The 23025-nt window shown below is 33.8% G+C and overlaps 1 protein-coding gene across 1 annotated transcript; it reads right to left on the minus strand.

Moving 5' to 3' along the window:
• Positions 1-4924: 4924 nt before the first annotated feature.
• On the minus strand, positions 4925-5480 carry PRR27 (proline rich 27). The gene has a single exon (XM_043556534.1). It carries the CDS (start codon positions 5336-5338, stop codon positions 4925-4927), a length of 414 nt encoding a protein of 137 aa, XP_043412469.1. The 5' UTR covers positions 5339-5480.
• Positions 5481-23025: the final 17545 nt, after the last annotated feature.

Raw genomic sequence — 23025 nt, forward strand, 5'->3', positions numbered from 1 at the left:
AGGCAAGTTAAAGAACGCTAGCAGCCACAGGAAGAAGCTGGAAGAGCCAGAGCTCTCCAAAAGCCTATCGAGGGGTTCATGGCCCTGCCAATACATTAATTTCAGCCCAGTAAAGCTGATTTTCGACCTCCAGAACTGTAAGAGAATGAATTTTTGTTGGTTTATGCCTCCAACTTATTGAGAATTTGTTGCGACAAAAAAATGAAGATAGCCATCATGTTTAACTTCATGCCTGTTTGTGTGTCTTCTAATTTCTAATAAAGTTCTAATTCCATGTACTTTGGTATGCTTTCTCATCCTCCTGCTGATACTTTTCTAAATGAGTAATCTTTGGTAAATCATTTATCTTCTCTGTGACTCATTTTTCTAATGTTTAAGATGGGAGTGATAATATCTACTTCACGGTTATTATACAAGCTTAAGTTAATATTTGTTAGGAGCTTAGAACAGCGCCTAGCACTGGCAAGCATTATGTAAATTGATATTAAATACATGTTTTATATATATATATATATATATATATATATATATATATATATATTTAGGCTTTTTCCAAAATTTGGCTGTTGTTGAAAGTGCTGCTATAAACATTGGGGTACAAGTGTCCCTATGCATCAGCACTCCTGTTTAAACAGTAGATGACACATTTGGAGGGAAGGATAATGGGGGAGAGCCATGGAATGATGGTTGTCTCCCCTTTAACTGCCTTATGTCACATTTTCAAAAGAAATAATTTGGAAACAATTAAAAAATTCTATTTGTATGTATGTGGGTTTTTTTTTTAGATAGTGTTTATTCAAGAGAAAGACATATTGCCATCATATGTTTAAATCTCTAAAAATTATTTACATATTTAGGAAATAGCCATTTAAAATTTTGGATGGAAAAAGTACATCATAAACATCATTTCTATATAAATGAAGTCTGATGAAAAAATACCACAAGCCAATCAATATGTGAGACTGGTGTTTTTAATATACTAAATAAAAGTCTTTGGAAAAGAAAGTAAATATTTGTAGATCTCATTGATTTCTGCAACGGAATCTGAAAAAAAGGAAAAGAAGATATTAGTTTTATATAATAAAATTACAAAATTACTTACACAGCAAAATTGCTTTTGTTTTTTTATGATTTTAATATTAAAGGACTCTATTGAAACAAATCCATGTTATGATGAAAATACACATTTAAGACAATCAAGTTTTTCTTCTATCTTCTTGTATATATTATGCACAGTCTTATAACAATTTATTTTACAATGCAATTTTAATTCAATATTTTTTATTATTAAAAAAATTTTTTTAATGTTTATTTGTTTCTGAGAGAGAGAGAGACAGAGTGTGAGTAGGGGAGGGGCAGACAGAGTAGAGGAAGACACAGAATTTGAAACAGGTTCCAGGCTCTGAGCTGTCAGCACAGACCCTGATGCAGGGCTTGAGCTCAGGAATGGCAAGATTATGACCTAGGCCAAGGTCAAATACTTAACCAACTGAGCCACCCAGGAGCCCCTTAATTCAATATTATGCTTTATTTGCATGCATGTATATATTATACAGGATTCCTTTGTGTGAGGTCTTGGGTTCAGATCAACACAATCTTCTGATACTGAATGATTTGAAATAGAATTCCTTCTTTGCCTTGAGAGACATTTAGAAAATAGCATACTTTCTCTTTTAAGTTGTGAACTAAGTAAATATAGTAAGAAACTAAACATAAATGCTTACTGAAAATGTGAAATTATTAAATTTGTCTAATATTTTGAACTAGTTCATTAACAATAATCTTTGTCTTATATAATAATAAAATAAGTAAAAACCCAAGGAATATAGTAGTATTAAAATTTGAAGTCTTTTAATTTCCTTGGCAAGAGCTGTCATTAAGAGGCATCACCAACAGTATTAACTGCCATCACATTCGATTTTCAATTCTAGTTTAACTGCTGATATCACTTCAGTAGAAATTCTGATTTGACTGACAGTAAAACAAAGCCTTGCCATTTTCCTGTCCAATTTTATAACAGTACAATTAAAGCCGATTTGGGAAGGAATGAAAGAGAACTTGCAACGAGGGTAACCAAGTTTTTTGTTCAACAAGAGTAACCAACTCAGGTGGAATGAGTCCAAATGAGCTTTTTGAACAATGCCTTTCTTCCCAGGACAATGTTTAATGGGGGATGGATGTAGTTTTGTGGGAGAAAGGGGTGGCGACTGGGAGATTTCAGATCTAAATGTTTGTGTTTGTTTTCTGAGACAGTGGCTTTTGGTGTGAGGTAAGGATGGAACTTGATTGGGTAGCATACAGAACGATCTGTGACAACTTTAGCGATGGTTCCTCTTCTCCACAATTCAACCCCCATACCTCCTATGGAAGTTTCTTCCTTACACAGACCACTATTATTTTAGAATATTTATCATAATCAATTTGGATCAGTTTAAGAAAGATCTATCTATGCAGTTCCTGAACTTCTTACACAGGACATGAGTTTATAATTGAGAGATTTTCAGATGCAGGGTATCAATGCCTCTCCACACTCCACTTTCTTGCTTTCATGTCATAAAAATATATTCCCAGGTGATTTCAAATGATGAGATTTAGTCTATTTAATGTGTGATTTATTTATTTTAATGTTTATTTATTTTTGAAACAGACAGAAGGTGTGAGCAGGGAAGGGCAGAGAGCTAGGAAAACAGGATCCAAAATGGGCTCCATGCTGTTAGCAGAGAGCCCAATGCGGGGCTCAAACTCTTGAACTCATGAACTGTCAGATCATGGCTTGAGCTGAAGTCAAATGCTCAACGGACTGAACCACCCAGGTGCCCCATAAGGTGTGATTTTGAAATCTCAGTATCATATATGACTTACAGAAACAAATGATTGTTATTCTCTTCTCTAGAAAATTTCATTTCTTTACCTAAAAAATAAATGTCATGCATGCTAAATATACTTTACTTCATAATACTGAGCCTACATTTTCTGAATAATCTTTATTCTCTAAGACATTGTATCCTGGTGATCTCTTTATAACTCGTATTTAGAATACTCTATATTGCCATCATATTTAGTTTTTGAAAACAGAGAGTTGTTCAAAGCATTCTTCTCAATGAAGCTCCTTGATAAATTCCTTTTACTACAGGATAAAGTCCAAGTATTTGGCAGTGTTTTCAAGGCCCATTTTTATCATATGTCCTGTTTCTTTTTATCCATACGCTCCAACATTTCCCCTCTACCCCCATGTGGGCCACAAGCCCATGCTTGTAAATGGAAAGTGCTTTAGGTCAAAGCAACCCACTGAATGACTATGTAAACGTGCGGAGCATTGTAGAATAAGGCTAGCTCTTTATACTCCTCTGGTGCCATGTCAAACCAGCTTTTAACTTGATCCTGATCTTTATCAAAAACAAAGGAACAGGAAGAGAATTTGTACCTCTTTGTAGGAAGCAGATGCTAAGAGTATTCCATTCGTGGCAATGTACTGAAGAAATTATTCACTGGTGGATTTAAGCTCCCATTTCTTTTCTGCCTGTGCCCAGAATTTAGAGTATCTTCTACGTAGTTTGGAATTCCACTTTCCCTTTTATAAAATAGCCCAGTTGCTTGGACCACATATACTAAAACTTAGGGAATAGGTGCTTCCTAAAGATTTTTTAAAGACCGATTGTCTTAAAAAGTCTAGAGAACTATACTTTAGGTCAAGATGAGTAACAGGAATTGGATTTACACCCTTACTTGAAGCAAATTTTTAAAAATGTACCACGTGTATGACAAACAACAGTTTCTCGAGATCTGAACATTAAGCTAGGAAAGACAGCGATCCCTAAGAGACGGGAAGCAAATGAAGTGAACCCTACCATAGTCCTAGCTTACTGCTTGGGGAGTTTCCAGGCCTTCATTAAGGGAGATGGAGGGGCGCCTGGGTGGCACAGTCGGTTAAGCGTCTGACTTTAGCCAGGTCACGATCTCGCTGTCCGTGAGTTCGAGCCCCGCGTCAGGCTCTGGGCTGATGGCTCAGAGCCTGGAGCCTGTTTCCGGTTCTGTGTCTCCCTCTGTCTCTGCCCCTCCCCCGTTCATGCTCTGTCTCTCTCTGTCCCCCAAAAAATAAATAAATAAACGTTGCAAAAAAAATTAAAAAAAAAAAAGGGAGATGGAGATAGGAGCCCAGGAAGACAAGGTAGCTGAAATTCACAGGGCAGAGCATCGGAGCAGAAAGAGAGGGACAAAGATATACATACAAAGATCTAAAGAGGTTATCCTCATATTTTCGACTAAGTATAGATTATTCATATGGATATACCAACTGAGGCCAGGTAAAGAACCACCTGAAAGACAAAATGGAACAATATCTGGTGTTCACATAGGGCAGGGGAAAGTTTTTGATTTCATAAGAGTGAAAAAAAAATCTCAAAATTCACAGGGCGTAAGCTTGAGTACTCAGAACGGTTTGATCCCCATAATGGGAAAAATTAGCCTTAGGTAAGAATGTTCCTTTGTTCCTGCTTAATAAGGCTTGTAACCTAATGCCATCTTAAAATAAAGCCCTTGAATATGTGTATATGTGAAGACCAATGGTTTCCCCTAATTTCAAAATAATTACGCTGAGTGAAAGAAGCCAGACACAAGAGTATTTACAGTCTTGTCCTACTTCCGTGCAGTTCTAGAAAATGCAAACCAACCTGTGGTGACAGAAAAGAGGTTGGGGATAAGAGAAAGGGGAGGGTGGGATTTTTTTTTCTATTGATATGTACATATGTGAAAACTTATCAAAGTGTACCTTTTCAGTACCTATAGTGTGTTGTATGCTAACTGTATCTTAATAAAGCTGTTCAAAATGTTTAAGCTGATATTTGTTTGCTTATGGAGAGATTCAGTTTCTTTCTCTCTCCTTCAAATTCCGTGCATCACAGGAGTTAAGATTTAGGCAACCCACCTAGTCAAAAGTGGAAGGCTGAGGTTCTGGGGCAACAGGTTCGGCATCGTCAGGCTCAATCGCCCCAGGGTCAACTGCAACAGGTTCTGGGTTTGGAGGTGGTGTCGTACGTGTGGATACTTGAGATATAGCTACATAAGGTTTGGCAGCAGTAGGCAGGGGAGCATTGAGTGAGAAGAAAGGTCCTTCGGGTTTATGTGAGTTAGGGACAAAGTGGGGAGATTCCCTAGGAGGAGGAGAGGGGATCCACCAAGCAGTGGCAGGAAAAGTAGGAATGTGGTGGAAGGGGTCTCCAGGAGAGGTGAGAATCCAGGGAAATGAGGGAACCCCTGTATCAGGGTCAGGATTCTCAGCGTAAGGGGGGATTTTATTCTCTGAAGGATGAAAAGGAGGAGCAAAATCCCTGTCTGACATGGGATAAGGAATATTCAGAGATGGGTTAAGTGGGTAATGATTGCCACCATAATCCTAAAGGAGAAGCAAAGAAGTCAGTTAAAGTTGATTGTTTTTATCTATCCTATCTATATATTACTTACGTTATGACTGTAATGATATATGATGAGTGAAGATTATTTTTGTAACAATTCCAATGGAATCTCTTTCTCAAGGTTAATATGCTTCTGTAATTCTTGAATTAGGACACTAATAATTTCTTGAGAAAACTGAATAAATCTCAATTTAGGGAGAAATATTTTGTGTTTAGGCATATCAGAGTGTTTTAAACTGCACAATATGCCAGCTTAGGCCAGGACAAAAAGAGAAGGAGAGAGTGTGTGCAGTATTGGATTGGTATTTCCAGGCCTCCTTCTCTGTACCCTCCGCCCAGCCCACTGATCTCATTGCCCGCTCCCGAGAAGTCCAAAGTGCCCCACCGAAGCATTCACTTTGTTATACCTCTTCCAGGTGCCCTTTTGATCTCCTTCCCATCCAGCAGCATCCAATTCCACTCATCAAAGCCTAATATCTCAAACTGTTATTAAGAAGGAAAGCAGACTGGATGTGGATGAGTGACTACTGGCGTTTTTTTTTTTTTAATTGAGATATAATTGACTATAGTTAATACTGTATTGTATATTTGAAAACTGTTAGGACAGTAGAGCTTAAAAGTATTTGTCACACACACACACACAAAATAAATAACAAAAGCTTTCACCACAAGGAAAAAATGGTAACTATGGGGTAATGGATGTTAACTCAATGTGGTGATCATTTTGCAACATATACTGCTGGCTTTCATATTTAGTTTTCCCTGTGGTGTTTGTGTTTTAAATGAGATTATTAATGTTGCTGATGCATTTACTGTTAAATTTCACATGATTTATTTCAGTGTAAGTGTTGACACATTTTCCTCCAGTTGCTATCCAGATTTGTCTATTACATGTATGTAAGATTATCGGGGGGCTGCAAGGTCACAAAATTATGTAGAAATTTACAAAAAGTTAAGACATGTCTTGGTCTCATCTACATGACATTTTATTTCCTATCATAAATTTGTCAGTTTCCATGAGCAATTTTGACACATATTGGTTTATATATCAAGTTCCTAGATTCTTTGATACATTGCATAGTTCAATTACAATTTAAGGAATTTTAAATGTGTATAACATAAATATTTTAAAATATAATAAACTATATATATAATATTTTTAATGTGTTTATGTTAATGCTTACCAGTTGATGAACTTATTTCATTTACATGTATACCAAGTTAACTAGTCAACGGCAGACACCATTTATGAACTAGACCCAATTTCATTTTCACTAGAAAATACTGCCTTCTTTATCATCAGTACTTTTCTATTATATATAACTTTATACAACTAATTTTCAGTTTAAAGCATTTAATCTTAAGTGCGGGGAGTGTAACTGGGCAAGATATCAGTATGAATAAGAAAATTACAGGATGTATAAATATACATGTGCCTATATTTATATATGCATTTTAAATGAGCCCATCATAGCAAGAAAAGAGAACATGTTTCTAAATTACTTTCCAAGCCTGCCAAGGAAAAACATAATACTGAATTACAGTAAAACCTTGGTTTCAGAGCATAATTCGTTCCAGAACAAGCTAGTAATCCAAAGCACTTATATATCAAAGAGAATTTCAAGAACCATTGTGATCATGTAACGTTCAGCATCACATACTATTTGTATTGCAAGACTTCTCTCATTTGTAAAGTTAAAATTTATTAGAAATGTTTGCTCATCTTGTGGAACACTCGCGGAACAAATTACTCACAATCCAAGGTTTTACTATATTTAACATCATTAGAAAATACTATTTTAAAAAGAAAATAATAGAGAATGCATTTTAATATCTTGTAATACAAGCAAATATGAATATATTTTTTACCCTTTCACCAGATGTGAGAAATTGCTGAAACAACAAAGAAAATAGTGTTTATTTTAAACTTCATGCCCCTGAAAAATATTGTTCTTGAGATTTCTACTTATGTTCAGTGATCATAACTGACAAAACTCTCTAAGTAACTTAGGATTTTCTTTCTTAAGTGGTACAGTTATTTGCCTTGTTTTCCCATGACTATATAGACTCTTCTGTTATTCTAAATACTTCTTAAAAAATAGATACTGAATAGCTAATATTAATGTTCTATTAGTGCCAATGTTTTCACTCAATCATTAAATTCTTATACATATCTATTTATAAACTTTCATATATAGGGCACCAAATATTTTGCTTCAATTTTGTGACTAGTTGCTTGTATAGACCAGTTATTTACATTAGAACATTATTTGTGTTTACCACAAAATCCCCTGTGACTAAACTAGGCTTTGCAAAATAAATTCTCAGAAAATACAGATGTTTCCTCAGCAGCTTTGGGATATTTAAGCTTTTTGTCGATGGATATTCAAGGATTTATTTTTTAAAAGTATAAAATGAGTGCCTACTATGTGCTCTCTGAGTGCTAGACATTGGGTTCCTAGGTACTGGAAAGAACAAACAAGGTTTCTTTGTTCAGAGATGATTTCTAGGCGTCCCAGCGAGTCCAGCTTCCTCATTAAAATTTAATATCGTATAAAAACAAAACACATGAATAAAAAGTAAAGTCAGATCTATAAATACAGAGAACAAATTGATTCTTGCCAGAGGGAAGGGGTAGAAGGGATGGGTAAAATGGGTGAATGGGAGAGGCGCCTGGGTGGGTCAGTCAGTTAAGCCTTGGCCTTTGACTCAGGTCATGATCTGGCTGCTCATGGGTTTGAGCTCCTCATGGGGCTCTGTGCTGACAGCTCAGAGCCTGGAGCCTGTTTTAGGTTCTGTGTGTCTGGTCTCATTTTGCCCCTCCTCTGCTCATGCTCTGTATCTCTCTCTCTCATAACAGTAAAAAAATTAAAATAAAAAAATGGGTGAATGGGAGAGAGAGATAAAGACTTATGAAATGAGTAAGTCATGGGAATCAATGGCACAGCATTGGGAACATGGCGAATGGTGTTACGTAGCACTGTGTGATGACAGATGGTGGCTAACCCTGCAGTGAGCACAGCATAGCATATAGAGAAGTTGACTCACTATGTTGTGTACCCAAAACTAATGTAACATTGTGTGCCAACTATACTCCAATAAAAAATTGATGAAAAAGAATTTAATATCGTATATGATACTTCTTTCCAATTTTAGGTTGGTTTCTTGAATTACTGAGTTAAAAATGTTTGCTTATGCATCATATTTTCATTTTAAGGTATGATGCGTGATGCACAAGTGATACATGTTCCAGAGTGTTCACACAGACAAATGTCAGTGAGTTGTATTTGTGACCACACATCCCTAGACTCTTATAATTAAAATATCAATTCTTATAAGAAATTCAAAGTAACACCTCCTACTGTTCTCATTTTAACGATTATTTCAAAACCTTTCCATTCCTTTGCCATATAGCTCATGGTATTAGGTCAAAAGTGTGCACATCCAGACCGTATCTCTTGGCTTTCCTTTGCTGGATTGTCCTGTTTCTTTACTGCATACTTGGAGATGGTACAAGTATAATTTTTTTAGCACACTCCTGTTAGCACTTGAGGCAAAAATGACAACTTACAAAAAGTCATATACCAGTCAATCGATGAATGCTGTGGCCTCATACATAGGGGTAATTTGTGGGTATTTTCTGCACAGAAATCATCTAGCTCTTTGGGACACATTCTTCCTATTAGTAATTCCTAGATCACGCTATCTTCTACTGTAATCTTTCATACAGGCAAAATCTTTCTGGATTCATTCCTTAATTTGTTCAAATAAATTTAGTACCTTGTCATAAATTTTATTGGGCATAGGAAAATATTTATCACTCTGCAGAGGGAGTGCCCTTACTTAATACTTCTGCTCATTGAAAAGAAATAAAGACCCCATGGGAAATATGTTAAACACAAATATATTTGTACTCCATAAACATTTTTCAATCAAATTTAACAGCAACAGTAGTCATAAAATTGCATTGTAAAGAAATCCAAGACTTTTAAAATGTAAGATACACTTTAAGATAAAAACAAGCATATTCATATGCAAATGAAAAAAGTTTTACCTCATGAACATGGAAGAAGCACTTCTAAAACAAAGGAAAAATTAATTCCCTATGGTTATTTGACAACATCTGCACCCAGATTTCCATATTACTGAAGAATTTGTAGAGTCTTATTAGTATAGTTTCTTTATTTTTGAAGTATGAATCACTAGTATAAATTGTTTGTTATTGTTATCAACATATGGTTTAGAACTAAGTACGTGCTCTCAAAAGTTTTACTTTGGCTGATGGATTTTGGTTTGTAATTTTCTACGTGTACATCAATCTTACCAACCAACTGAAAGATGATTCAGCTGTTATTCGTATACCTGGTTTTACTGCTCCCTTTCACCTCTCAGGTTTTGCTTGCATTGTGTGTGTGTGTGTGTGTGTGTGTGTGTGTGCACTTGCACTTGTGTGTATATGTGTCACTTCTTTACAGTTGCAGGATCATATATTCAGTTGTTCTTCAATCAAGCTTCAATATATTTTAGAAATTCACCACAGATTATGCACAAGATAAGAATAAAAAATAGTGGAAAACTCATCATTTGCTATTTTAAGAATTAGAATTTAATTAATTTTAAGAGATAGGATAATATCTTGAAATTTGCACAGGATGACAATAATAATTGTAAAATAGTTAACAATATCAAGTAGCATTTAGTTTCCTATTGTATCCTAAGTATTCTGCTAAGCACTTTAGATAATTATTTAATTCCCAAAACGATTTTGTGAGGTAGGTGTCATAATTTTCTCCTTTTACAAAGGACGATGTTTAGCACACTCATTGGCTAGGATTAAAAATTTTCCTACAGCTATTTTTTTTTGCAGCACAGTCTCATTTGTTTATGCCACGTTGAAGGTTGCTATGTCCATTTAAGCATTAAGTATATTTAAGTATACTCCACCAAATATTCCTTATGACTCTACCTAAATACCTTCAGCAATGAAACATCACTCCCACAGGAAGCCCAAGCCAGCTTTCCATAATTTGAAGACATAGACTCTTAAAATAATCTACATGGGATTCTGATTCCATGTAACTTTATCTTCCTGTAGCCCACTGCATTTTTGTACTAACCTCTTCTCCTTGCTGGGTAGCCATTTTCAGTTAGCACAACTTTATTATTTTATTTTTTTAATTTCTTTTGAAAAGTTTGTCACAACACAGGGACCTGGCTGGCTCAGTCAGTTAAGCATCCAACTCTTGATTTCTGCTCATGATCTCTCTGTTCCTGGGATCCAGCCCCGTCTGTTGGACTTTCGCAGAGCCTGCTTGGGATTCTGTCTTCTGTCTCTCTTTTCTCCTCCCCCCACTCCTATGTGCTCTCGTTCTCTCAAAATATATAAACTTTTTTTTTTAAAGAAAAGTTTGTTACAACAAAACTCATACCTATTAACATGTCTCTCTGTTGCACTGTTATCAAAACTATAATAACTTATGTCATTAACATGAATCCCTCCCTATCTACAATTATTCAATGGTTATACTGTGGCTATAATTTTAGAAGCCTATTTACTTGCCTTTGTAAAAGCAACACACAAGATGCAGGACCATAATAGAAGCTTCATTTTGAGTGATCTTATGAAGATTAATTTTATAGTGGTTGTTTCAGAAAATATACAATATATATCTTAGTTATTTCTCTTTTCCTAGAGAGAGACAAAAGAACGCATGGCTTTATTAGTCAGAGTAGAAGCACCCTTAGCAGAAAATTTGGTCCTGCTGTTAACTACTGTCCCCATGACCTAACAGGAATGATGCTACAACTCAAATTACCTGCTTTTGCAAATGTTCTTCAATAATTAAGCTTCTAACCAAACTTCTTTAAGTGGGAGTGAATTGATTTAGTTACATAGGGATACATTTTTGCGATTAATTTGTCATGGAGGGCTTAGCATAAACCATAACCAAGGTATGTGCCTTGGTTAGGCTCAATCTTCTTCAAAGATAGTAAACTCAATCTCTAGTTGGTTGATTATTGGTTTATGTCTTCTCCCTTCTTCAAAATCATAAATGATCTCCCCTCTTAACAAAAAGTCAACATACAGACTTTTATATAATTTTATATATTAATATTAATAATATATTTAATATATTATTTATTACTTATATATACCATACATATATAATTACACATTATTATATATTTATTATTTATATATTATTTATTATTATTAATATATATTATTAAACAATGTATTATTTAATAATATATACAATTTATTTAATAATATATATTACAATATGTTACAATATAAAATATGTTACAATATATTATAATATATATTATTATAGACATTTACATAATATTATTTAGTACCTCAAATGTGAAAAAATATGAATGCCCAATATGAAGTAATTTATTAGGAATAATAATATCAGGTTCATGATATATTGCCAAATGAATATTCAGATGTTAAATATAGCTAACATATTTAATGGGCTATTTCTAGTTATGGGTGATTTTAAAAATAATTTAAGTAATTCATTTTATCTTCTATAGTCTATAATGTTTTTGTGAAGTGAAAATGTATTACTTGTATGCTAAGTATACAAAGCATATTCTAATAATACAAAATGTTTTCAAGTTTTAGTTGAGACTGTGAATGCTTAATTACCTAATTTGTAACAAGACCTAGGCTGCAAAATTATATTCATGGGCAAAGCCCTGGAAATTATATACTCCATCCGTTTCTCAAAACATATTTTTTATTTTAGGTCACTTGTTTACCTGTTCAACATGGTTTTGACCACATATTGGATGATCTTTGCTGTAATGTTCTTTGGTATTATACATCTGTTTTTTTGTTTTGCTTTGTGGTTTTTTTTTTTTTTTTTTGAGAGACTATGTACGAAAGACATCAATAGGTTTTATATTGTTTTTAGGTAGTAAAAATATAGGAGACAAAGATCCGTGCCTCATTCTCTCTCCCAATAAGTAGCACTGAAGAAACTCCTGACAGGCCCGAATACTCAGCTTTTCTTCAGCTATGGATACACTTTCATGTCCTAGATACATTGATATTACTTATCTCTTGTTTTTGCATTTATTTTTGTTTGTTGCTTACCAGCAATTTCATAGTCAAATATCTTGGCCATATTTAGAACTCTACAGGGCATGTGGCTCCTCATTTGGAGATGGTTACTTCATCTCTGGCTTTATCTTATTTCCCCCAGTCTTGTTTTGTCCTCATCAAAATACTTATATCTTTTTAAAAAAATCCTGTTTTACTTATTTTGCAAGCTCTTAAGTCCTTTCAAAATGGGTTATATTATAAAACAGAGGAACAAATTAACCAATCAAACAAACCTCCTAAAATTGTTTACAGTGCCAAAATTCCCCTCTGCTGTATTTTAACATTTTTGTAAAAAGAACATAAAAATGTTAGTTGGTGAAACAAAAATATCATGAATTTATACCTAAAGAAGATAACATTGTAGCCTTCAATATAGACCAATTATTTTTAAAGTGGCCTGTGCTTCATGGTAGACCCTAAAGATTAACAATATAAAGTTAACTGATGTATTCATTGATCTCTCTAAAACCATTCCTTTTAGCTTTTTCTGGGTTTCTGAAATAGGAGTTTTTAATTGCTTGGTTCCAGATTTTCATATACATATTATATGACAAATGTCTAATTTGCCATAATACTAATTGTCATATTGTCTAATAATTATCTAATAATTTTCATATTACGTGGCACTAGAATAACTTAGAAGAACCCATCCCTTATCCCACTATTATTTTGGGAACCTATCAATTTGATTATATACAAAGGCTCCAAAACATAGATAAATATAGATTAAAAAACTATGAGAAAAAATGCATATTCACCTTTTTAAATGTGGTTTGGAAAGAAATTCTATATTAGTAGTTCAAATAATGCCATCTTAAATTATTATATTACAGATAACCCAATAAGCATAGTTTTACTTAATTTATATTTTGTCTTAATGTGGCTATTAAATTAACAAAGCTCTTATGCATTAGCAATTCTATTAAAGATGAATAAGCATTTCTTCTTCATAAAGAATTTAAAGAATAAAGTTTTCCTATAAGAATAATAACAAAGGATAGCTCAATTATAATTTTAGAGTTCTAAAATTTATTGATTTATTTCAATCCAGCATTAGTTCCTCTTTTCTTTCATCAAGAGGCAGTCCTTAATTAAGCTTTATTGTCTCTTCCTGGACTCTCCCAGGCGTTTTAACACCTTTTTGAAAAGCTCGGGAAGATCATAGATTTATCAACGTTTAAAATTCCAGATTTATCAACGTTTAAAAATCCCTTCCTTGTCCCACTGTCTAAATTTATTTATCTACTCATATATCACTTGTGATTTAGTCTTTTGAATCCTCCAGAAGGAAAAAAAAAACATTTATGTCTCATTCAATTAATAATTTTCCATTCTCCTTTTCCTCAATTTTTTTTTTCCTTTGAATAGCTTTTAAGTGAGAGGGGATTATTTGACCCCACTCTTCTTCTTCAGAACATGAGAATTCCTGAGTAGAACAAACCCATCCTTTTAGGGTTTATGTGAACTCCTGAGTCCAGTCTGAACCTAAAGAACAAAAAAAAAATCCCGTACTTAGTCTTCTCTTATGTAGTCTTAAAGTGATATTCAGATATGTGGTGGATTAGATTTACATGCCACCCTGTGTTACTAACTTCTTCAAACCTGGAGAGAACGTAAATATGACATGCATTTATAGTCACCCTATTAACTGAGACCTAAGGGAGAATCTTTCAATAATGGAAGCATCTTTATATGGGGGTGGAGGGAAGGATACCTTGTTTCCAGGATGGAAACTAATGGCTGTAGATTTGATCTTGCTCTGGACACTGTGCCTCAGTCCCTTTCCTCGGGGGGTGCTTATAAGAAGTCTTTAATTTAATGTTACTTCTTTTGTTTTGAAATAAATCAGCTTCATATCTGAAAAAATAAAAACCTATGAGTTTTACTTATTTGGCTGTAAATTATTCCCCTTATTTCACAGCATCATAAAATCAGGGAAATTCCCATAATGTGGCAGTAAAAGACAAATTGAGAACTGTATTAAACTTAAATACTAAATGCATTTTGAAATATTGATTACTGGATTGTTGACATTAATTAGAAAGGGTGATGAAGGAATTTTATACTTTATTTTATGTTAAATACGGAATATAATGATTTAACATAAATATTTTTTTAAAATACCAGTGTGGTGGGGGTGCCTGGGTGGCTCAATTGGTTAAACATCTAACTTCAGCTCAGGTCATGATCTTGCAGTTCGTGGGTTAGAGCTCTGCATCAGGCTCTGTGCTGACAGCTCAGGGCCTGGTGCCTGCTTCAGATTCTATGTCTCCCTCTGTCTCTGCCCCTCCTCTGCTTGCTCTCTCTCTCTCAAAAATAAATAAACATTAAAAAATAAAATAAAATAAATAAAATAAAATAAAACAAAATAAAAACAGTGTGGTGTCTTTTTCTATATTAGTGTTACAAACATGAATTACCAACTATGAATAAATATTAAAAACTTAAAGAGCTCTTCTGTCTTGTATATTTATTATTGACAACCATGTATTTCTAGCAATATGCAATATAAATAAGAAATGATAAAAGACAGTACTGGCTGGCAGTGCCTAAGTCTTAAAGTAATGTGAAGTGATTTAGCTTGAATCATAGACAGGACTGTAGTATTTGTTAGAATGAGAGAACCCTCTTTTCCAAATATGTAACTTTCTTTCTGTGGAATCAATTAGCATAAACCCCCCTCACTAATGACCTCACAGAAGGAAAAGTGCTCACATACAACCATAAAAATTTTAACCGTATTATCTACTAAACTGCAACATATTTCTGACATTCAGCCAAAAAAAAAAATGATGTGTGTGTGTGTGTGTGTGTGTGTATGTATATACATGACAAACAGGAAGGCAAGAAAGAGCAGTCTACAGATTAAAAAAAGCAATCGTCAGAACATGGGTGAGTTATTACAGTGACTTGTTGGAACCAACAAACAGAGAATGTAAATAATTTTGAATAATATATTGAAGAATCTAATGGTAAGGTAGACAAGACACAGTATCACATAGGTAATTTCAGCACAGAGAGGGAAACTATAAGAAAGAATGAAATGGAAATGCTAGAAATAAAGGTTGACTAACAAAGAAAAAGAATGTATTTGGTTAGCTCATCAGTAGGCTCAACGCAGCCCAGGAAAGACACAGAGAACTTGAAAATAAGTCTCCTTCTTTCTTTCCTCCCTCCTTCCCTTCCTACCTCCCTCCCTTTCTTACTTCCATCCTTCCTTTTTTCTTTCTTTCCTTTCTTTTTTTCCTTCCTTTTATTTCCTTCACCTGATCATTCACTTAGACACATAGTACTGTTCTAGACCCTAGAGAATATGAGAAATGCAACCCAGTGGATAAAAAAAATGAGAAATGCAACCCAGTGGATAAAAAAAAAATATGGGAACAAAATTAAAATAAGGCCTTTGGAATTTAAAGCTCCAAAGATGCCACTTTTTTATGTATGAAGAAGTTAAAAAGGCGTAACTTAATTAATCCTCTATCTCAGACTGTTATACTAAAAAAATGGGTGCTATTAATTCTACTTCATGATTCAACAGGATGGGAAACCTATGGATTATATTTGACAGTTGGATAGAATGGACATGAAAAATAAGCTTATCAGTAGCTTTCTTTTGTTATATACAATATCGTACTTCACAAACAGTAGGTGATTTTAGAATAGTGATGGACCAGAACATACCTTGTGCTTTTGTAGTAATGGAAATAGGATGCCTTTTTCTCCGTTACTGACAGCTACTCTCTTGGAATGGTCAAGGTTTTTAATTTACTAGAGAAATAACAATATACTACTGGGGTATCTGGGTGGCTCAGTTGGTTAAGCATTCGACTTCAGCTCAGGTCATGATCTCAGTTTGTGAGTTCGAGCCCCATATTGGGCCCTCTGCTGACAGCTCAGAGCCTGGAGCCTGCTTCGGATTCTGGGTCTCTCTCTCTCTCTCTGCCCCTCCCCTGCTCATACTCTGTCTCTCTTGCTCTCTCTCAAAAATGAATAAACATTTAAAAAATATATATATACTACTAAATATTATTGCTATAAGTGTGCAAAAATTGGCCATATTTTTGTAATGTTTTCCTACTTCAATATTTTCAAAATCTCTTCTAATCGCCAATGAAATAAACTTGGATCTGGAGAGACTGAATCGTTGACAAATCTTTGAAAATTATTTAGAAATCACCAAAAGGAGCTGTAATAGCTGCTATGTTCCAGTTTAATTTACTATAATAAAATATTAGGTCAGGGGCATCTGGGTGTCTCAGTTGGTTGAGTGTCTGACTCTTGATTTTGACTCAGGTCATGATCCCAGGATGGGATGGAGCCCTGCACCAGGCTTCATGCTAAGCATTGAGCCTGCTTTGAATCCCTCACTCTGCCTTCTTCCTCTCCCTCTGCCCCTCTCCCCCACTCACTCTCTCCCTCATGTGCGTGGCTCTCTCTCTCTCTCTCAAATAAATAAATAAATAAATTAATTAAAAAAATTAGATCTAAAATATATAGAATAACTGAGACTTTATCTGAATACTGGATAATGTTTTGTCTACTAGGGAGTCAAGTGAAACTCTGCTTACACATTGCTCCTCATATCGCTCACGTTTTAATTTGGGAAGCCAACAAATACATACATATTTAGGAGTCAGCTAGGTTCCCCTCGCTAAATTTGAGGGACAGCAGTTATAGAGCTGAATCTAGAGAACTGGGAGCTGATTATAATTGGCTGATTACACGTGGCAATTAAAATGGTTAAAGTGGATAAGATCATATAGGAAAAAAATGTACAGTTAAAAAGAAGTGGTTGAAGTCAGAGTCCTAGAGAACATTACTGTTTTATACAAGGAGAGGAGTGCATGCAAAATACCTGGAAGAAATAGCTAAAGAAAGATTTTAAAAAATTACCAGGAAATAAATCTTAATCGATAGTTACAAATAGAATAGTGCCCTGGGGGCAATTTACTCATTTTCTACTACAATTTCCTCATATGCAAGGAATATTAATCTTTATTAGTAATGTAATGGTAATATTAATAGTTGTAAGTTTAATTGAGGCAAATATATAAAGTACCCTGCATATAGATGCTCAGTCGGTTTCAGATATTATAATCATCCTTATTATTTTTCCCACAATCTATTAAAAAGGAGAGATTACAGAGGAAATTTTTTAAAGCATCAAAAGAGTTATTATCTTTAACATAGAGGGAGGTCACCATATTCGTAGAGACTTGAAGGAGACAGTTAAAGTCAAATTGAGAGTTATCAAGTTATTGATATATTGTAGTAGGTAGTGGGTAGTATTTAGGCTGGATGGGCTCAATATAGTCTGTAAAATAAAAAGGGAAGTTATTTTCTAGTAAGATGAATTGGAAGCGTAAGAAGAGTTGAGGAAGGCAGATAACTCTAATGCCAACAAGACAAAGTTTGATAAGTGGTCTTTGGTGACCAAAAAAGTTTAGAAAACTAACTTACTTTAGGATTCATCTGCTTGGATGGAGTGACAGTAGAAATCAAGTTCATGTTTGAGTGTTTTCCAGGTAAGACTAAGTGCAGAGAGGCAGGAGGGTTATAGGTACCATCAAGATAATATTTGAAATAAGGATAAAGTCGGGGCTGTATAAGAAAGGGAGTGAGGCCAATAGGGAATAGAGAGAATGGAATATAATCAGAGTGTTAAGGCATGGAGTATTCTGTGAAGACAAAGAACAATTCTCTTAGCTTCTTCCTGTTCCACCATTTCAAAGTATATGTCATATGTTACTTCCTTCTGAAAAAAACTTTGTGTTCGTATTGAGTAAGAAAGGACATGAGGATAAGAAGGATTGGATAGAATGGAGTATAATGGAAGGATTAAAAGATTGGAATATTCTATGAAATCAAAGGAAAAGTCTCAAATTTTCAAATCTTTTCACCAAAGACACATGTCGTATAATGTCACTATCCTGTGTACACCCCTCCTGTGTCTTCCCATCACAACCAAATGCATAACACAAATTTCTAAGCTCAATAACCTTCATCTTTATCCCTTACTTTCTGATCTCTAATCTAGTTTTCTTTAACTTTCCCTTCCCTCTGTCTTCTCTGGGTATTTTCATCCAGAGTTTTTCCTTATAATACATGCATGTACCCACTTATTTGCATTTTGTGTTTCTTCATTTGTCAGATACCGATAAAACGGGGGTGCTTAGAAAGTTTGTGTTCCCAATGCCTGACTCCCTTCTTCAGTAAGACAATGTAAACTGAGAGGAGTGAGGGTTTGTGGTTGAGGCTATGGCAAGTTATGAGCATGAATGAGAGAGATGGTAGAATGATAGCTGAATAAAACTTTGAACCCAACTGTGGTTGGAGAATGTAATCTGTAGTGTTCCAAGTTATTCATTATGAGAAGTAAAATCTAAGTGTACAGTTATGTCAGTGAGCCAAGCTCATTTAAAGTCAATTGTTACAGGACTCTTTATAATATTAAAAGCCTAGTGGGCCAGTCTGAACAATGGAAATGATGATTACACACCAAAGACTGCAATTGAAATTTTATTTTGGGGGAAAAAAGGTGGTTCTATAACTCAGAAAGAATGATGAAAATATCTTAAATAATCATCAGCCCAGTTTGTATGAAACCACAATACAGACCCAATACACTCAACATGAACTAACAGGAAAAGTATAAACTATTTGGGAAATATTCTGCACAGTCTTCCTTTGGCTCAACATTTCTGCCCTATTAATAGGTCTGTCCAAGCATGCTGGTAGTAATGAAGTAATATGGTAGATAAGAAAATGTATAAGATAGATTTTCCAGCCAAACCTAAAAGAAAAAAAGACAATCCTGTATTACCTATTAGATTTATTTCCAGAAATAATGTATGTCTGTATATAGAACACACAAATACGCAACCATTCTCGTCTGGCAGAATGTTATTATTTATAAACATTTTAAGTTATTTTCTACACCCAAATGATATTTAGCATGTAGTAGGATTTTAATAACTATTTGTTGAATAATTAATGAGTGGATGAAAGTTAATAGCCAGGTTCTTTAATCTAGCATACAAAAGTAATATTCATATTTATTTATTAAATGGTAAACATTTACATTTTCAGCCAACTTTAATGGAATACTTACTTTTATTTTCCAAAATGTTTATTAGTCATAAAATATTGCTGTTTCCTATATTTTAATTCTTTTGATCTAAGTGCAATATAGATTTTAGTAAAGGAATTTTATTGTGATGAATGACTTTGGGCTGATATTTTAAGAAATCACTTTACAATTATTAAAGTCTTCAGAATCTATTGTACATTTTTTTTTAGTTTCTCTGTTTCTTTTGTAATTTTTGTAATTTTTCTGTCAATTCAGTATCTTCTGCCTTATTCCTGCCTGTCCCCCCACCATTGGCTTGCTTAGTCTATTTCTAATTATATGAGAGGACTTAGTTGAGGACTTAACTCCAATACATCACTTGATCTTCCTGTACTACCATATCTTCATGCCTCTAACTTAGCATTTAGCACATTGTATTGTCATTTTTGCGTCCTTGTGTAGAACAGAGCTTAACGAGGGCAAATTTGGGATCTTATTTCTATCTCTTTCATGTGTCTCACATGATAGAGCACATGATCAGCGTTTTAGAAATGTAGAAAATATATAAATGATGGTAGCAAGGGGAGTATTGCTATTTATAAAATACAACTGTATTTTCAGCTCTTACCCATAGTAGTTACATTAGTATTTTATAAGTTTATTTTTATTTATTTTGAGAGAGAAAGATAGAGAACATGTTGGGGAGGGTCAGAGAGAGCGGGGGACAGAAAACCAAGCAGGTTCCTTCTGTCAGTGCAGAGCTGGATGCAGGTTTAAACTCACGAACCATGAGATCATGACCTGAGTCAAAATGGAGTTGGACACTTAACCGACTGAGCCACCCAGGCACTGCTGTATTTTTCTCATAGAAGATTGGTGAATTTGTCTGACTCTTTTTCATTATTAGAAGGACAAAAATGACATGACAAAGCAAATCAAGTTTGTGACAATGTACCTAAAGTTAAAGTATCCTCTCAAAAAATAGCCTATCTGGACTTTGGGTACAGTGTGGCATTGGTCGTGGAAGGTTTGAGCCCTAGGGCCAGAAATCTGTATTAGACTCTTGGCTCTTCAACTTCTGCGGGGTGATCACTAACAACTTACTTAACCTGCATGGGCCTCAGTTTTCTTATTTCAAATTGGCTGATCATATTAACTACCTCATAGGTTTTTTTTGTAAGCATGAAAGTAGTTAATGTAGGCAAAGGACTTAGAACAGTGACCAGCACATGGTAAATGCCTTAATACATTACTGTTATTACTAATTTTTCTGAAGCCTACTTTGCTCTGCTGCGTATAAAAAGAACAAAGCGCTAAATTGAAGGAGACAGAATTCTAAGACAGGAAATAACATATACTGTAAGGAAAATATAAGAAAAATTAAAGGTGAGTACATAAAAGCAACACTAATGTTCATTGGTTTCCTTGGATCTCCACCATGGCTTTAAAGCAGTGGTTACAATATCAAAAAAGTAAACTAGGAAAAGTAGGTTTTGGGTATCAAAAAAAAAATGATTTTTTTTCCAGAGAAAATGATGCAGAGAATTTATTTTAAAATGGCTTGACTTGTGCAGGAAACTCCCTTGATAATTATGTATTTTCCAAACAGAAATGCTGAGTCTTCACTTCTTGGCTCAACTCAAAGATATGAGTAAACATCTTTGTGGACATTAAGTTTGTGACAGTTTCCCCCCAATGCCAATGCTTCTGGCTGAATGCATCATCAGCTACAGAGAAAATTTCTTATAATTTATTTTCTTAATTTATTTATTATATGTTTTATAAAATATTTATAAAACACATGAAATAGGTACACAGGTAACTTACATTTATGAATCAACAATTCTTATGCAAAATATAAAATACTTCACAAGCCAAATTATTATTTAATTAAAATTGAAACTACATTGCTTAACGATATTAAGGTCACATTCTTCACAAAAAAAAATCTATTTTAAATAATTGTTTATGTTTTAAGCTAAAGGCACTTACCAAAAGAAGTAGAAGCTGTTAATTCAAGATTCTTAAAAGTGTCTCTTTAAAAGAGAAAGAAATGACATGTTTTAGCTAAATGTTTATACTAACAAACAAAAATAATATTTAAATCTCCATGGAAATATTTAGAACAGATTTTAGGCATCTCATAGTCAAACTATAGATACCAAATTCTTATTTTCTCTAATAATGTGGAAGATATCTTTAAATGCTACATGTATATCTAAGAAACTAAATCATGTTTTAAAAATATCTGAGGAATGAAGTGACTTATTCAAAATCAAAAGCTTAGTTATGTCAGGTCTTCTGACTCTAAATTTTATATTACTTATATTAAATTGTCAGTTCTCTGGGTTCAATTTCTTGCTCTCTCATTTATTGTTCATGTTGAAAAAGAATGTTTCCTAAGTCACATTTTTAAAAAAAACAATTAAATAAAGGAGAAATGTTAAATACAGCATGGACTACTTTTTAGAATTTCAGATACTTATGTAAAATGGAAATAGTATTCTCTGTTAACTACCGCTAAAAACTGCTGTAGGTATCAATTGAAATTTTATAAGCAAATACATCAGAAATTTAAATCTAATGTAAATGCAATTTATCATTATAATTATTTTTATTATAGCTGTATTTGCACCATATCATTTATAATTCAATTTCCAGCCTAGAAATATTTAATTTTGTTTTATATTCTACTAAATAGAATCTGTTGGAATTTTATTTCTCTATTTCATTTCCTCAGCTTATTTTTACTACAAAAGATAAGTCCATTTTTTAAATTAAAAATGAAAAGGGAGAACTTACCAGAGTAGGGGTAATTTGGTAAGCATTTATCTTATTGTGATTCCATGGTTTCAATGCTGCCTGATATTGCTGAACAGTCTTGAGATATTGGGGCAGGGTGAACTTCTGATAATATTGGTTGATTTTGTTCTAGAAAAAAATGTAAGTAATTGTCTTAATATTTCATGTACCAGAGCATACCTGGACATAACCAAAAAAAACTAAAACTTGGTTTGTTTGGGTAAATTCTAAATGCTACTAAAAGACCTAAACAAAAGAAAGCTAATTCATGAAATGTTATTTCTATATTTGCATTCATAGAATGAACTATAGAATTGAGAAGATTCTTGGTTAATTCAGACTTCAAGCCCAAAATACTTAAAGAAGAAGTACTTGTAAAGAAGGCAAGAGGATAATATTCTTTGCTAAAATAAGTTTCTCAGATTGTGGTTGCATTTCCAGGATCAGTAGAAAAACATGGTTTCCTTACAGTAGTATACATAGAATGTGTGATTAGATTTAGTAGAATCTGTGACACTGAACCAATTATTAATCTGAGTGTCACCTTGTAGAAGTAAATGAATTCAATAGAGAGCAATTTGCAGAGAGCCTGTCACCTATTTTATGATTAATATATATTTCCCTCC

This window comes from Prionailurus bengalensis, chromosome B1 (assembly GCF_016509475.1).
Source record: "Prionailurus bengalensis isolate Pbe53 chromosome B1, Fcat_Pben_1.1_paternal_pri, whole genome shotgun sequence".
Classification (NCBI taxonomy): domain Eukaryota; kingdom Metazoa; phylum Chordata; class Mammalia; order Carnivora; family Felidae; genus Prionailurus; species Prionailurus bengalensis.